The sequence below is a fragment of the Balaenoptera ricei genome, chromosome 8 (genome assembly GCF_028023285.1).
Source record: "Balaenoptera ricei isolate mBalRic1 chromosome 8, mBalRic1.hap2, whole genome shotgun sequence".
Taxonomy (NCBI): Eukaryota; Metazoa; Chordata; class Mammalia; order Artiodactyla; family Balaenopteridae; genus Balaenoptera; species Balaenoptera ricei.
This window is the reverse complement of record NC_082646.1, coordinates 88,875,423-88,891,236: the sequence shown is the minus strand read 5'-3', so window position 1 is coordinate 88,891,236 and position 15,814 is coordinate 88,875,423. Positions and strand designations below refer to the sequence as shown.

At 58.9% G+C, this 15,814-nt stretch overlaps 1 protein-coding gene across 1 annotated transcript in view; it reads left to right on the top strand.

Moving 5' to 3' along the window:
- ABTB2 (ankyrin repeat and BTB domain containing 2) overlaps positions 1–13,340 on the top strand; it is a 179,751-nt gene extending 166,411 nt beyond the window's left edge. Inside the window, exons 8-17 of the mRNA XM_059931367.1 lie at positions 372–468; positions 729–864; positions 2,679–2,908; positions 4,539–4,717; positions 5,159–5,264; positions 5,929–6,031; positions 6,585–6,675; positions 10,828–10,896; positions 11,589–11,702; positions 13,068–13,340. Coding sequence (XP_059787350.1) covers positions 372–468; positions 729–864; positions 2,679–2,908; positions 4,539–4,717; positions 5,159–5,264; positions 5,929–6,031; positions 6,585–6,675; positions 10,828–10,896; positions 11,589–11,702; positions 13,068–13,265 — 1,323 coding nt within the window. The 3' untranslated portion in view covers positions 13,266–13,340. The remainder of the gene's footprint in view (positions 1–371; positions 469–728; positions 865–2,678; positions 2,909–4,538; positions 4,718–5,158; positions 5,265–5,928; positions 6,032–6,584; positions 6,676–10,827; positions 10,897–11,588; positions 11,703–13,067) is intronic.
- The last annotated feature ends 2,474 nt before the right edge of the window (positions 13,341–15,814 follow it).

Here is a 15,814-nt window from a genome sequence, read left to right as displayed (position 1 = left end):
TGCTGCCTCCAGAGCCCCGGTTTCCCCCGGTTGATTGAGGGGTGGTACCTTCTTTTCTGCTCATCTGTGTGAGTTCTTACAAAGATCACTGCGGCCAGTTTGTAGGAAACTGTTTGAAAGGGAGAAATAGCTCAGAGGTCCCTATAGCTTAGGGGCTTGGTCCAAGGCCACAGGAATGGAGGTGAAGATTCTAGACACTTAGAGCCCTGAAGGTAACCAAGAGTTCTAAAATTCTGGTTGCCTGGACACCCGGGTGAGCCGGTCCTTGGTCACATGCCAGGAGGGAACTACAGGTCCCTCCCCAAAGCCTCCCCTGCACATGCCCCAGACACTCCCTACAACGCTGAAGTGTCCTCCCTGTGCCATGGCAGTTGCTGCTGGACGCCGGTGCCCACGTGGAGGGCTTGGCAGTGACCGGTGGCGAGGACAGCTACGCGGAGACACCCCTGCAGCTGGCTTCTGCAGCCGGTAGGTACACCGCTGCCCTGCGCAGTGAGGGTCCCCTCCTGCCCCACGGCTCCACCTGCTCCTCCCCATGGTGTCACCCGGCCTGGCTGAGCTGCGCACGCAGATCCCTGTGGCGAGCCTTGAAGCCCCTCCTTCTGGGTCCCAGGGGCTCCCCTTCACCCCATCGTCAGTGTTTCTGCCACACTCACTGCCCAGGCAGGCCCAGCAGAGGGGCAGTGACACGGGCGGTGGGAGCATCCTTGGTCCACCTTGTCTTTCAGGGAACTACGAGCTGGTCAGCTTGCTGCTCGGCCGGGGCGCCGACCCCCTCCTCAGCATGCTCGAAACCAACGGCATGGCCTCCTCCCTCCACGAGGATATGAACTGCTTCAGCCACTCAGCCGCCCATGGCCACAGGTACCCGCCCGGGCTTCCTGCCCCGTGTGCTGTGGGGCATGAAGCAGGCTCTCAGGAGCAGAAGCGCTAGGCCTGGAGATCCTTCCAGAGATGGGGGCCGGGGATGGCTGCGTGCACACCGGCCGGAAAGAAGATAGGTCTTCAGGCAGCGCGGGGGCCCCCGATGTTGGAGGCCCGGAGACGCTGTGTTGCTTAGAGGTCCTACAGCCAGTTCCTGGCAGACGTGGGACTGGAGCAGGCCCTCCCATTCCCCCGTAAGGCTCTCCACGCTGCAGCCACCCAGGACCCCATCCCTTCCCGCGCCTGGGGTGCTCCTCCGGTGCCTGCAGTGGCCTGGGGCGCTAGAGGCGTCCACACAGCAGGCAGCTCCACCACGAAGACGCCGCTGGGGGCTCTGCAGCAGGAGATCGCGTCTCGCTCCAGGAGCAGCTGGTGGACCTTGCTTTGCGGGGGCCAGGGCTGTGAGAGGGCAGGGGTGAGAGCAGAGCCGTTAGGCAGCTCGGGGCAGAGGGGGACAGGGAAGAGGTGAGTAGAAGGCAGAGAGGGCAGGCGGGACACCTACTTGCCGTTCTCAAGCCCGGACTGTGCCTTTGCTGTGGTCCGCTCCCAGCGTGCTTCTCCTCCCCGCCTTCTGCGCCCGGCCCCCGCTCTCACCCATCTCCACCAGCCCTGCCCTCAGGCACCACCTCGCAGGGCACGGCCTCCAGGCCTCTCTACCCCGCCCAGTGCCCGCGTTTTCCCCCCGGCTGTGGCCTCTTCACCCCGCGTGGAGTTGCCCCTCTGCTGATCGGCTTCCCACTCTCTCTCTGGAACACGGGCTCCTTGGGTGGGCGCGGTGGGCGCTCACCGTCACGTGCCAGCTCACGCCGGACTGGGTGCCCTGTTAAATTGCTGAACTGACAGAGCTACAGCGGGATGACCCAGGTCCCTCGAGGGGGTCCCTGCCGGGCCTCCATCACCGAGTAGGGGAAGGGGTGGGGGAGGGGTGGGCAGGGCCGCCGGGAGGAGGCTCAGCCCCAGGTGACCTGTGGGCCTGCCCCTGCTGCAGCCTGCCCAGCGCCCCGGCCCACAGGATGTGACAGGACGAGCCTGGGGCTTGAAGCTCTGGGTCTGAGTCTTCATCCTGCTCAGTGTGACCGTGAGCAAGATGTAGTCATCGCCCACGAGTGGCGAGGTTCGTGGGATCGCTCAGGGTTAAGTGCCGCGGTACATGGGAATATGCTGCATCGAGCATCCAGTGTTCTACACATCTGTGTATATTAATGAATTCAGTATAAAATGCAGCTTCACTTCATTCTTATTAATAGAGGGAAAGGAAGAAATGAGTATAAGCATGTCCTATGTTTCGGACACTTTTACATGTGTAAAGTTGGCTGCTATTAGGAGGACTGCTAGGTATCAGGCTCTGCATTTGATGTCATCACACTGGCCTCACGTTCACCGGGAGAGCATGATGCTGATGCCCTGTCCTACAGATGACAAAGCCGTCAGGGCTCAGAGAGGCAGAACAACCTATCCGAGATCACACAGGATGGCAGAACCTGCTTGGTTTCAGAGCCCACGACTTCTCGGCCCCACCTGGATGGCAGAAGGGAGAGGTCTCCTGCACCTTCCCCTTACTCACCCAGGCGGCCAGGGATGGGGGTCGCTGGGAGCCCTGGCCCAGCCTGCCTGGGACGGGAAGACCATGAGCGCTTTGTGCCCGCAGATGCCCCGTAGCTGCCCATCTGGACCCCGCGGCGCCAGAAGGCAGCTCGGCGGGCGCCGTCCGTGGCGGGAGCCTCAGGCCTCACCCTCCGTCCCTTTACCCACAGGAACGTCCTGAGGAAGCTCCTGACGCAGCCGCAGCAGGCCAAAGCAGACGTGCTGTCCCTGGAGGAGATCCTGGCTGAGGGCGTGGAGGAAAGCGACACGTCGAGCCAGGGCAGTGGCAGCGAGGGGCCCGTGAGGCTGAGCCGGACGCGCACCAAGGCCCTCCAGGAGGCCATGTACTACAGCGCGGAGCACGGCTACGTGGACATCACCATGGAGCTGCGGGCACTGGGTGAGACCTTGCAGCGTATGGGTACACATACACACGCACACACGTGCGCACACACACACACGCACTCGCACACACGCACAGTCACACACACACGCCCACGCGCACACACACGCACTCACACACGCGTGCACACATGCACACACGCTCTCACTCACACACTGTCACACACTCACACGCGCGCACACACACACGCGTGTACACACACACACACGCACACACACACGCACACACACTCACACACACGCTCTGCTGCTCCTCAGGCCAGGAGAGGGCCAGGTAGCTGAGCGTAGAGCGGGGCTCAATTCCCCCAGGCCTGGTGACTGACAGCCAGGACAGGAGGTGCCCTGAGCCTCAGACAGTCCTCAGTGGGGATGTGTCTCAAGAGCCTCACCCCAGCCCTGTGCCCTCAGGTCCCCCAACCTCCCTGGTCAAGTCCTGGGATGTGTTGCTCTGGGAGCATCTGTAGCACTAGGGGTCTACATTTCTGGTCAACTAGATGCACTCCAGTCCCTCAGCCAACCTCCCTACCTCCTTGGGTCTGCAAGCCTGCCGACTTCTCCTTCCCTCTCGGGAGGCTGGTCAGACAGACAGACATGGGGGAGAGCCCAGCCCTGCCACGTTCGCTGGTGCTGATGATCCTCCTCTACGACTGTGGTGTCGCCACATGCAGCTCAGAGCCCAGTGCCAGCTCAACATCAGCACTCAGTGCACGATGACAGCATCGTTACTCTCCCGGGGGCCATGACACACGAACGCCCGGCGCTGGGCCAAGGCAGCAGGAGGCCACATGGCCCTGCTGTGGCAAGCCAGCCTCAGTGTTCTTCTCTGTGAAATGGGCTCCTGCATACAGTCAGTCAACCAGCGATGCTAACGTTACGCACGTCGTCGTGGGGGGGCAGGGGATGCCATCGGTCCTTTTTTAACCCATGGTGAGGTGGGGGAGTAAGAAGCAATCCCTCTAATTATCAGAAACATCACTAGTTTTTGTGGTGATCTTTCCAAAGTAGTTGTAAGTTGCTCTGCGGCCCCACCGACACACTCTAGGGAGCTGGTAAACAGTAATTACGTGGCACTGGATGTGCACAAACAGACCAGTGAGCTGGGCGCTAGGAAAAGCCCTCTGCAATAGGACAGGGTTGATTTCAGGCTTCTTGACAGGCAGGGAGCCCCTGCGTCCCCAAGCACCCTGCATATCCTCCGGGTATCCGAGTCTCCCAGGCTACCCCTCGTAATTATAATGGGTCCTCCCCCAGTAAGTAATTCCAGGGCCCAACAAGGAGTGGGGCCAGTGTGGGTGCTGGGATGGCGCTTGAAAGTCCCCAGGCTGAGCTGTGGATTTTCAGAGCTCAGGCTCCCTGCACTTGGTCCGGAGGCATTCCTCCACCTCACCTGACAGGAACCTGGGGCGCCCTCTCATCTCTCAGGGAGGCCCGTCAGGGTGAACGGAAGCTTTCCTTACTGGCTACACCGAGGGGGCTGGGGGCTGCCCCCTGCCCCCTGCTCTGCAGACACTGGGTGCATCGCAAGAGAGCCTGCCAGGAAGGGGTTCGTCGGGAGGTGGGCTCGGTGGGCCCTGCGGGGAGCGCTCTGCCCAGGGGCTGACTGCTGCCCTTCCCCTGCCCGGGCCCAGGCGTCCCCTGGAAGCTGCACGTCTGGATCGAGTCTCTGAGGACGTCCTTCTCCCAGTCTCGGTACTCGGTGGTGCAGAGCCTCCTGCGGGATTTCAGCTCCATCAAGGAGGAGGAATACAACGAGGAGCTGGTGACCGAGGGCTTGCAGCTCATGTTCGACATCCTCAAGACCAGCAAGGTGAGTGTCTCCGGGCAGGTCCCTGCCCCAAGCTCAGAGAACCCAGGCTCCAGAGCCCGCGGCCCCAGCAGACCATGGGACGGACACGGAGACCTACGCATAGGCAGACAGACACAGGGACAACCCCTCACACGGACAGATGGACACAGGCACCTTCACGCACGCGGGTGGACGCCCACCCCACACGCACACGCGCACCGCTTGGCTGCAGAGGCCGTGGATTTGTCTGGGCTGGAGCCTGGCCAAAAAAGCGATTTGGGGAATCAGTGTTGAAGGGACAGGCCTCCCTCACCAGGCCACCTCCAGGAGGAGCAAAAGGCAGCGGCTGCTCTGATCCTGGCCTGGACTTCTGAAGTTGGCCCGATGTATCGGGAGCTGTAAACAGACGGCCACAGGATGGGGCGTTGAGCTCATGGCCCCTCCCTGCCTCTCCCCCCACAGAACGACTCTGTCATCCAGCAGCTGGCTGCCATCTTCACGCACTGCTATGGCAGCAGCCCTATCCCCAGCATCCCCGAGCTCCGCAAGACCCCGCCGGCCAGGCTAGGTGAGGCCTTCCCCACCGGCCACCCGCGCTTGCCAGGCCTCCCTCCCCTCCCCTCCCCTCCTCCCCTCCCCTCCCCTCCCCTCCCCTCCTCCTCTCCCCTCCCCTCCTCCTCTCCCCTCCCCTCCTCCTCTCCCCTCCCCTCCTCCTCTCCCCTCCCCTCCCCTCCTCCTCTCCCCTCCCTTCCCCCCTCCCCTCCCTCCTCCCCTCCCCTCCCTCCTCCCCTCCCCTCCCTCCTCCCCTCCCCTCCCTCCTCCCTTCCCCTCCCCCCTCCCCTCCCCTCCCCTCCCCCCTCCCCTCCCCCCTCCCCTCCCCCCTCCCCTCCCCTCCCCTCCCTCCCCTCCCCCCTCCCCTCCCCCCTCCCCTCCCCTCCCTCCCCTCCCCCCTCCCCTCCCCTCCCTCCCCTCCTCCCCTCCCCTCCCCTCCTCCCCTCCCCTCCCCTCCCTCCCCTCCTCCCCTCCCCTCCCCTCCCCTCCCCTCCCTCCCCTCCCCTCCCTCCCCTTTTCCTCTCCCTCTCCTCTTTGTCCTCCTTCCCCTTTCCAAGTGCCATGGCCTGGCCTCAGTTTCTCTGCTCTCCACATTCCCCACCCCATCTCCCCCCAACACACACGTAAGACACCCCTGGAGGCAGGCTCCTCAGTCACCCCCTCTCCTTCCCTACTGGCAGATCCTCACTTTTTGAACAACAAGGAGATGTCGGATGTGACCTTCCTTGTGGAAGGAAAGCTGTTTTATGCACATAAAGTCCTGCTGGTGACAGCTTCTAACAGGTAGGCAACCCGGGTTAATGAAGTCTCAGCTGCCGGGAGGCTGGGCAGCTTCATGTAGATACAAGGTGATGGACAGGCCGGAGAAGAGCTTCTCGCTGGGGCTGCACCCCGAGCCTCTGCACCCCCCACAGGGAGGTCACGGAGCGCGGAGGCCTCGTCCACCCCACGGCGGGCACGGGACAGGTTGACAGAGGGACAGTCGAGATGGGACCCAGAGTTCTCCAAGAGGAGCTCTGAGGCTGTATTCTTTCTGGCCAACTTGCTGCCTTTGATTATTAGAAAACATAAATGTTCTGGCACGAAAGTCAGTTTTCCAGACGCAGGCGTCACAGTCACTCATCTAGGGGGCAGCAGGGACAGAATGGGGCTCAGCCCAGCCGTCTGGACGATGTAAAACGTCACTCGCCGAGAATTATTTTGAGAGCACGGCAGTAATTTTTAAAATGCTCCTGTGCCCTGGTGGCCAGTCAGGTGGTGGACGGTGCCGTTGCCACACGGCCATGGAGTGAAAGTCACGTTCAAGCCCCGTCCTGTCTCATCTCCTTGGCTCCAGGTTCAAGACACTGATGACCAATAAATCAGAACAAGATGGCAACAGCAGCAAAACCATTGAGATCGGTGACATGAAGTACCACATTTTTCAGGTATGTGGACCTCAGTGCTGCACGCTTCTCAGGGGATGCCCCCTCCCCCCCAGGAGCCCCACCCTGGCTCGTCCGTCTGGGCGGGAGCAGCCGTGAGTCGGTCATAATCTTCCCCTCCGTCCCCAGTGCCTTCTGTGTTTTGCTGAATCTCAGTGGTCAGGTTGGAGCATCTAGGTTTTTCCCAGGCAAAGGTAGCCGTTCCATTGTGACTTTGTAGCTTCAGAGCCTGTCTCGTGGGCCCTGAGCTCTAACCACTGGGTGAGGGGTCTGGGCAGACTGATGGACGTGTAAGGACAGGCACACACCACACGTGCAGCATGTGAGTCCTTGCTCCCCGGAGTGAGCTCCCAGAGTACAGACGTTGCCCGCGTGCTTGTTGGGAATGCAGAACCTCAGACCCCACCCCAGACACCCCACATTTTAACAAGACCCCGGTGGGTGGAGGGTGACATGCGCGTGCGCTGGTGTAAGTCACGTCACTCCTCCCAAGCGTCAGACCCCAGCCACGCCGGCCAAGCAGAAAAAGCCATGGTGAGCCCATCCTGGGTGTGGAAGATCCAGGTCAGGACTTTTGATCTCTAAACTTCGGAGAACCTCAGAGGTTGCGTCATGGAAACTCCACAGGCTGGCCACCAGGGGTGGCAGGTGGGGTCTGGAGGAGGCTGGCTGGGGTCTATGCTGAGCCCCAGTGGGGAGCTCCTTTCTAGAAAGTGATCTCCAGGCTGCAGGCATGACCCTCAGGGGCTGAGACTGAGGCCAAGAGGCAGCTGGTGGGTGGGTGTAGGACCTGGCCTTGCACAGGACAGTCTTGTGACTTAACAGACCCTGCCCTCCACGAGACAGGGTTATGAAGTAATGGTATAGGTGTGGTGAAGAAGGCACTGGGAGAGCAGGACAGAGCATCTAACCCAAAGCTGTGGAGAAGGAAGTTTCTTGGAGGACGAGGGCAGCCAGCCAGGTATCGGGGGCTCCAGGTAGAGGAAGAAGTGCACGCAGGGTCCGAAAGCCAGAGACCACGACCTGCTCAGGAGATGCCCTCTGGCCTAGTCCTGGCAGCAATTCAGAAGAACACTCAGAAATGAGGCTGAAGCTGCCCCCAGAAGCCATAGCATGAAGGGCCTGAGCTTTAACCCAAGGACAGATGGAAGCCACTAAGAGGTCACCATCATCACAGACACTGAGCCAGGCATGGTTCCAAGTGCTCTGCCCCTGTTCTTCAGTTAAGCTTCACAGCACAGTCCTAGGAAGTACAGGTTTGTTATCCCCTCTTGGTAGATGAGGGGTCACAGGCACAGAGAAGTTTAGTAACTTGTCCAAGGTCACAGAGCTGAGAAGTGACAGAGCCAGGATTCAATCTTAGGGTGTGTGGAATGGTCCAGTTTGCATTACCTCGCTCACTCTGGAGGGTGAGGAAGGGACTGGAGGGGGCATGACTGCAGCCAAGGGGACCAGTTAGGAGGCTGTTGAGAAATCCAGCTAAGTGATGATGGTGACCAGGTAGTGACAGCAGGATGAAGGGAAGTGGGCGAGGGGAGAGTGGATGGAACTCGGCAACTCAACAGGGTGGGAGACCCAGGGTCTGGCATAGGGTGTCTCCCCTCCCCCCCTTTTCCCGTCCCTTGAGCCAAACTCACTGGGGAGGGGAGCAGCTCTAGAAACTTACTTGGCTAAGAAGCCCGAAGTCCAGGTGAGTTGGAGCAGGAGGTGGGGTCAGGCTCTGACACAGGAGGCGGGTCTGAGAAGGGCAGCAGGGATGGGGCGGTGGGGGGCGGGGGGCAAGGGCACACGTGCGGCACGGGTGACCACTGCCATCAAGGCTGCATTCACTCAGCAGGGGAGGATGCCTGTTCCGGGACAGGCTGGGCAGCCCTTGATGACTTCTCGGGGTTGTCACGAGGGTAGACGGGGACAACAGGTCTAACATTGGGGCACACGTGAGCCTGGGCATGTTAGCCTCTGGCCTCGCCCCAGGGGTCCTCTGGGGACAGAGCTCTGCCATCAGTGGGGGGAGCCCGAAGCCATCAATCCAGGGCCAGTGCACCCTAAAAAAGCCTAAAAGTTTCAGAGCAGCCCCCAAACATCTCATTGGCTCTCACAGCACGAAGAGAAATGGCGGTCATTATTTGTTTTCTAGAACAGGAAACAGAGGCCCAAGGAGATCTAAGCAGTGCTATCGTCCAATAGAAAGATAATGCAGGCCACATAGGTAATTTAAAATCGCTTAGTAGCCACAGAAACAAAAAGAAACAGATGAAATGAATTTTAATAATATTATTTAACTTAATGTAGCCAAAATAGTATCATTTCAACATATAAAAAATTAAATGTTTTACATTCTTTTTTTCACACTAAGTGTTCGAAATCCAGTTTTGACACAACACGTGTTAATCCAGAGCAGCCACATTTCAAATGCTCAAAAGCCACACCTGGCCAGTGGCTATTGCATTAGACAGCACAGGTCTAGACACTTGCCAAGGTCACTGCCGACTAAACCCAGGCCTTTGGGGGAGAGCCCTGCCATTCTGACGTGGCTCTTGACCCCAGGCCTGTCCCTGCAGCATCAGCGGCCTCCCTGTGGTCACATTCCTGGTGGCCCACTCTGGGCAGGAGGAAGCCTGGCAGCTCCTGCAGCTGGTGCCGACCGCTGCTCACAGGGAGCAGCCCTTTGGGCGGCCAGTCCAGCCCCACAGGCTGCCTGCCAGCAGCCCAGCTCCCTCAGCCAGCCTCCAGAAGGGCAATTCTGGTCTGACTTCTGTGGACTCGTATGCATTCAGGTGACCTCAGGGAGATCCACATGCCACAGATGGCTGGGCCTGGCCAAAACCAGCTACCAAATGCAGCAGGAGGCTGCCTTCCAGGCCAGGGAGGGGAGCTGCAGGCTGTCACCTGTCTCCCAGCCTCTGTCCCTGGGCCCCTTCTCACCTAGGGGCTGCCCTGAGGCCATCCCTCAGCAAAGAATCCCTGCAGATCTGACCTCCCCCACTCCCAGCCCTGGGCATTCAGCGCTGTCCTGCTGGTGCTGTGCTCAGCACCCACTCAGCTCCCAGCATGGGGATGGCAGAGGAAGGCAGGCGTGGGCCCACCTGAGGTACCACCTGGAGCCGTGGGACACATGGACACATATGTCTAACTGTAGGATCGCCACGTGAGCTCCAGCAGGGGCTGGGGAAGGCCTTTGGGGGCCCCCGCTCCTCTGAGGGGGAGAGACTGATGTCTCCTGGACAGGCCTTGGGCCTGGGGGAGGCTGGCGGGCCCTCCCCACTCCCCCCCCTCCCCCAGGTTGGGCTCCTTTCCTCTGGTGCCGCTTCCAGCCTGGGGGCCAGTCCTAACAGAGCCTGACTGTGCTGGCTGGAGCCGTGTTTACTTACACACTTGCCAGCTCCTTGCTGGGGCTGTTTCTTCAGCCAACCAGGGGGAATCATTTTTCTTTTTCCAACTGGGAAACTCCCCAGTCTCCAGCGTGATGGCAGAGCTTGTAACTCAGACCTCAGCGGAACTAAATGTAGCCTCCCTCCCCGCAGGCCACCTCACGTGGTGTCCCAGGGCCCTGTGCTCCCAAGAATCCTGAAGGTCCTGGGCTGGTCAGCAAGGTGACCTCTGGACCAGATCCCTGTCCCAGCTCTGCACCTTACTTTCCAGGGGGGAGTCGGGATCTGGCTGTCACCTCCACGTGGAGGCCTAGCGCAGACAGGGAGGTCAGGAGTTGGGATCCTGAGGGAGGGTGGCCCGTCAGACAGTCGCCCCCTCAGAGCCCCACCTCCCCCTCTCCCAACCCCATATTTAGAATTTCAGTAAGAGGAGAAACGAGCGGCGTGGTGCCTGGTGAGCTGGAAGGGTTCTGGGGAGGGGGGCTCAGCCCCCCTCCCTGGCCTCAGTTTCCCCAGCTGTGAGTAGTATCTGCCCTCCTGGGCTCACAGGGCTGTCGTGAGGATTGAAGTGAAACCACTCTGTGGAAGGAAGCTTGCCACACGCATTCCAGCGAAAACACAAAAATGTCTGACGAGAGTCGGGGGAGGTGCAGACGTCAGCACACAGAGGTCAGGGGGCACCACGAGGCCGGCAGCGGCTGGAGTGGCACTCTGGGGGTGCCGGGTGAGGACTTCGGTGCTGTGGGTCCCTCTGGCGCTCACACGGGGCCTCTCCTCCCTACAGATGATGATGCAGTATCTGTACTACGGGGGAACAGAATCCATGGACATCCCCACGGGCGACATCCTGGAGGTGAGGGCCTGGCCGGTCTGCCCGGCCCCAGGGGGAGGAGCAGGGAGGCCGTGAGCCTGGCCCCCAGTCCCGCCATGCCTGTGTCCCCCGCCTGCGACATCTTCCAGGTCTCAACCCCGCTCTCAGAAACACAGCACTTGGAGAGATGAGGAGGGAAGGCAGGTGGCCTCTGCAAGGACCTCCTGGTCCCCTGCTGGTCCTTGCTCTTCTGGCGACGGGAAGCGCCGTTCCAGGAGAGTGTGGGAAATTGTGCACCCACGGAGCCCGGCCTCCCGGGCCACACCTCGGGGTTAGAAAGGGCCACCCCTGAGGATGGAAGGCCCAGGAGGATCACAAGGCAGCGAGGCCTTCCCCTCACCAGGTCACTGCTCAGAGAACGGACCCACTGCTGGCCGGGCACCTGGCTACAAGGTCACGTAGATGAGCAGGCAGCTTATAGCTGAAGGCCTCCTGACGTCAGAAATCCCAACCAGCGTCTGTCACCCATCCGGTGCCTCCCGAGGTGTCCCAGCCAATACGCAGATAGCCTAGAGTAGAAATGAATCTAGGCCGTCAGACTTGACTGGCAGTGGGGGAGGGCCCTGGAGGTCGGGAGGAAGCAGAGCGCACAGCACAAAGCAGCTGTCTGTTCCATGATGCCTGGGCCGCAGACCTGGCCACGCACACCCACGGCCTCCTTTGCCTCCTGCCAGCTGCTGTCAGCTGCCAGCTTGTTCCAGCTGGACGCCCTGCAGCGGCACTGCGAGATCCTGTGCTCCCAGACCCTGAGCGTGGAGAGCGCCGTGAACACCTACAAGTATGCCAAGGTGAGGACCCCCGATGCCCGCCGGCTGCCTCCCAACACACACTCTGCTCCACTGTGGCCTGGCTGGAAAATGCAGGTGGCCAGGCAGCTTTGAAGGGCACTGTAAGTCCCTCTGCAGCCTGGCGTCACTGCCGCCCAGTGGGGCAGCATAGCAGCTTGGGAGCTGAGCCATGAGCCGGCTGGATCCCAGTTCCCATCCCAGCCGTGCCGCGCCAGGCTGTGAGACCTGGGGCAAGGAGCTGAGCCTGAGTCAAATCAGTTCCCCAGGCACTACTTGATTTTCCCCCCCAGCACGGTCCTCCTTAGTCTTCCTCCTCTCAGCAAACGCCATGGTCATCTGCCACACCTAGAAACACTCCTGAAACACATCAGCAGTCCCTCCCCTTCCCTCCATCACCATTGCCCCCTCTCTTGGGCAATTGCTGCCCTGGCCTCCACACTTCCTGGCTTTCACCCTGCAATCCACAAGACTCTTGGAAAAGTATAAAGGCCGTATCACTCCCCTACTTAAACCCTCCAAAGGTTTTCCACTGCAAACTAAATAAAATCCAGCCCTTATCTGTCGCCCATTACGAGGGCCCCAGGACCCTGTCCACATCTCCCCTTCCGATGCCTCCCCTCTGCCTTCACCCAGCCACGCGGCCCACGTCTCCTCAACTCATTCCCACCCCAGAAGAACTCCTGCGATCTCTGTCCCCTCCTCCGGTGAAGCTCTTCCCAAGCCCTGTTGACTTCCCCAGGCCTCCCCCGAGTCACACACCTCTCTGCCCCTTCACCCACTCTCACTTCCTCACAGCACTGACCACACTTTGTGGTTTCCTGGCCTGGTTGGTTCCTTGGCTTCCCTGTCTTCCTGAACTGGAACATCAGCTCTGAGACAGCATCGCAGACCCGGGCCTCGAGGCCTGCGCCCAGCGCCTGGCCCAGAGCGGGCACTCCATATTTGTTGACCTAAAATAGTTACTGAGCATTTACCAGGTGAACACTCGTGTGCTGGGCCTTGTGCCGGACATCCCACAGTGGGCAGTCCCTGCCCTTAGTGAGGGAGCTGCCAATCCAATAGGGATGACTGGCATTCAGCAAGCCGTCACCAGCGGGACCTAGGCCAAGAACAAGATTTCAGGGATGTTCCTGGTGGCACAGCTGGGATTTGAACCCCGATCAGTCTAACCCCAAGGAGAGGCTTATGGAAGGAATTCAGATAAGGGGCCAGTCACCCCGAGATAGGACATGCCTCCCCCAGGTTGAGGCTTGAAGCTGGGCCTTAACCCACGGGTACTATTTGGAGGTGAGGGTAGGGGGAGGTTTCAGGCAGGGCTGTGCTGACGCAGTGGGCCTCACCCCCCTCCCTCTCCCTGCCCCACAGATCCACAGCGCCCCCGAACTGGCCCTGTTCTGCGAGGGCTTCTTCCTCAAGCACATGAAGGCCCTGCTCGAGCAGGACTCCTTCCGGCAGCTCATCTACGGCCGCAGCAGCAAAGTGCAGGGCCTGGACCCACTGCAGGACCTGCAGAGCACCCTGGCCGAGCGCGTGCACTCTCTCTACGTCACCTCACGGGTGTGAGGTTGGGGGACGGCTGGCTCTGGGCCGGGCTCTGTCGCCAGGCATCCTAGCGGGTGGGAAGGGCCGGGAGCAAGTGCTTCCCGGGGTGTCTGGGCCAGCACGTAGCCAGGGCCTGTGGACACGCTGGGGCCCTGCTGGGTGGAGGCTGGTTACAGGCCCTCTTGGAGCCAGACCCGGGCAGGACCAGAGCTAACCACTGGCTCAACCAGTGATGGGCCAAAGGCAGGTGTGGCCAAAAGGTGGCCCTTCCCCCAACCCCTCCCCGACACCTAACGCTCACACCTTGAGGGCCGCAACGCACGCACCCTCGTGTGATGCTCATTCAGCTCTGCTCAACACAGCTTCAGATCGTGCCCTCCCCCCGGGGCCTCAGGCAGCTCAGACTGTCCTAACTGGGGCTTTTCGGGGGTGTGGGCATCCCTATGAATGTACAGAATGTATGTTCTGTTTGGGCCCCGGGCCATTTCAGTCAAAACTTGGTATTTTCCCTCAATGTCACGTCAGAAATACTGCCCAAACCCCGAACTTATGCAGGGCTGTGCCTTTGAAAGACTTGATGTGGGCCTCCAGGGGGCCAGGGATCGTGCACAGAGGGTCACTTTGAGTCCATTTTCAGTCCATTCTCTTGGTGTCTGGCCTCACAGAGGCCCTCCTCTGGGGGGACGGGGTGCGGGGGGAATCACCATCCTGCTCAGTGAGTGGCAGAAGGCAGTTAGTTCCCCTGAATGCCTTTCAAGCTTTTGGTCTGAGCCAAGAGTGGCATGGGGTACAGTGGAGGAGCCTGGTGGCCTCAGCTTTTGTTGCTGCTGCTGTTTTCAGGGTCGATGCTGAAATCCCAAGCCTAGAATTAGGCTGCCTCTGTGGGCTCCGGAGGCAGAGCCCTAAACAGCCCCCCTGGTCCAGTTTCTCCAGTGAAAAAGTCCTTTAATTTGGATTGGAGAGCAGGGCCCACACTTCCCATTGGGAACTGCGGGTCTTGGGGAATTAAAGGACGGGGCATGGGTGGAAGGCAAGGAGTGGGAGAGGAGGCCCTTCTACTTCTTCCCCACTACCTGCCGCTGACATTCTCTACGCTCCAGGCTCTCCTGGGGTGGAGACAACAGCGCTGGGCCTAGACCCTTGTCGTATTTATGGGCCAGACACTGGGGGGAACCTTCTGGACAGCTTGTGCTGGATGTCGCCTTCAGCTGTCTGGCCGTACCTTAGAAACTATTTATTCACCAGAAGCCCCAGGCACTTTAGGAGGTGTCACTTCGGTCACCTTGAAAAACCCCTGGGGGCTTGCAACCCTGGAAAATATTTTCAACTAGCTGCTTGAGCTGGATGTACAAAGGAATAGGCGTTATTTTATTGCTGTAATATTGTACGATACTGTAACTATACATTAATGTTGTCACTTATTGTAAATGTACTATGGTTTTATTAACAATAAACACTTGTTAACAGTGACCTTGGCCTCATGGCTCCTGACAGAGGGTTATCCAAAGTTCAGAGCTGGGGAGGAGCCCATTTAGGACCAGGAAGAGAACCCACAGCTGATTCCCTGGTTACTTGGGGCACCCATGTCTCAGAGGGAAAGAACCCCTGCTGGAAGCTGTGCTGTGGCCACCTGCCAACCCCTGCCCTACCCCACTTAGTACCTCAGCCTCAGTCCAGCCCTCGCTGGGCCTTAGTTTTCCTGTTCTGTCCAATGGGGTAGGTGTGTTCCCATTCGTTGAGCACTTACGTGCCACTGAGCTGGACTGGAAGGACGGGAACACAATGCCAGGAATGAGACAGCTGTCAGATTCTTCACAGAACTGGAACAAACAATCCTAAAATTTATATGGAACCACAAAAGACCCAGAATTGCCAAAGCCATCCTGAGCAAAAAGAAAGCAGGAGGCCTAACCCTCCCAGACTTCAGACAATACTACAAAGCTACAGTAATTAAAACAACACGGTATTGGCACAGAAACAGACATATGGATCAGTGCAACAGAACAGACAGCCCAGAAATAAACCCACTCACCTATGGTCAATTAATCTTCAACAAAGGAGGCAGGAATATACAATGGAAAAAAGACAATCTCTTCAGCAAGTGGTGTTGGGAAAGCTGGACAGGCGCATGCAAATCAACGAAGTTAGAACACACCCTCACACCATACCCAAAAATAAACTCAAAATGGCTTAAAGAGTTAAATATAAGACATGATACCATACAACTCTTAAAAGAGAACATAGGCAAAACATTCTCTGACATAAATCATACCAATGTTTTCTTAGGTCAGTCTCCCAAGGCAACAGAAATAAAAGCAAAAATAAACAAATGGGACCTAATCAAACTTAATAAGCTTTTGCAAAGCAAAGGAAACCATCGATGAAACAAACAACCTACAGACTGGGAAAAAATATTCACAAATGATGTGACCAACAAGGGCTTAATTTCCAAAATATACAAACAGCTCAATATCAAAAAACAAACAAACAACCCAGTCGAAAAATGGGCAGAAGACATGAAGAGACATTTCTCCAAAGAAGACATACAAATGGCCAATAGGCACATGAAA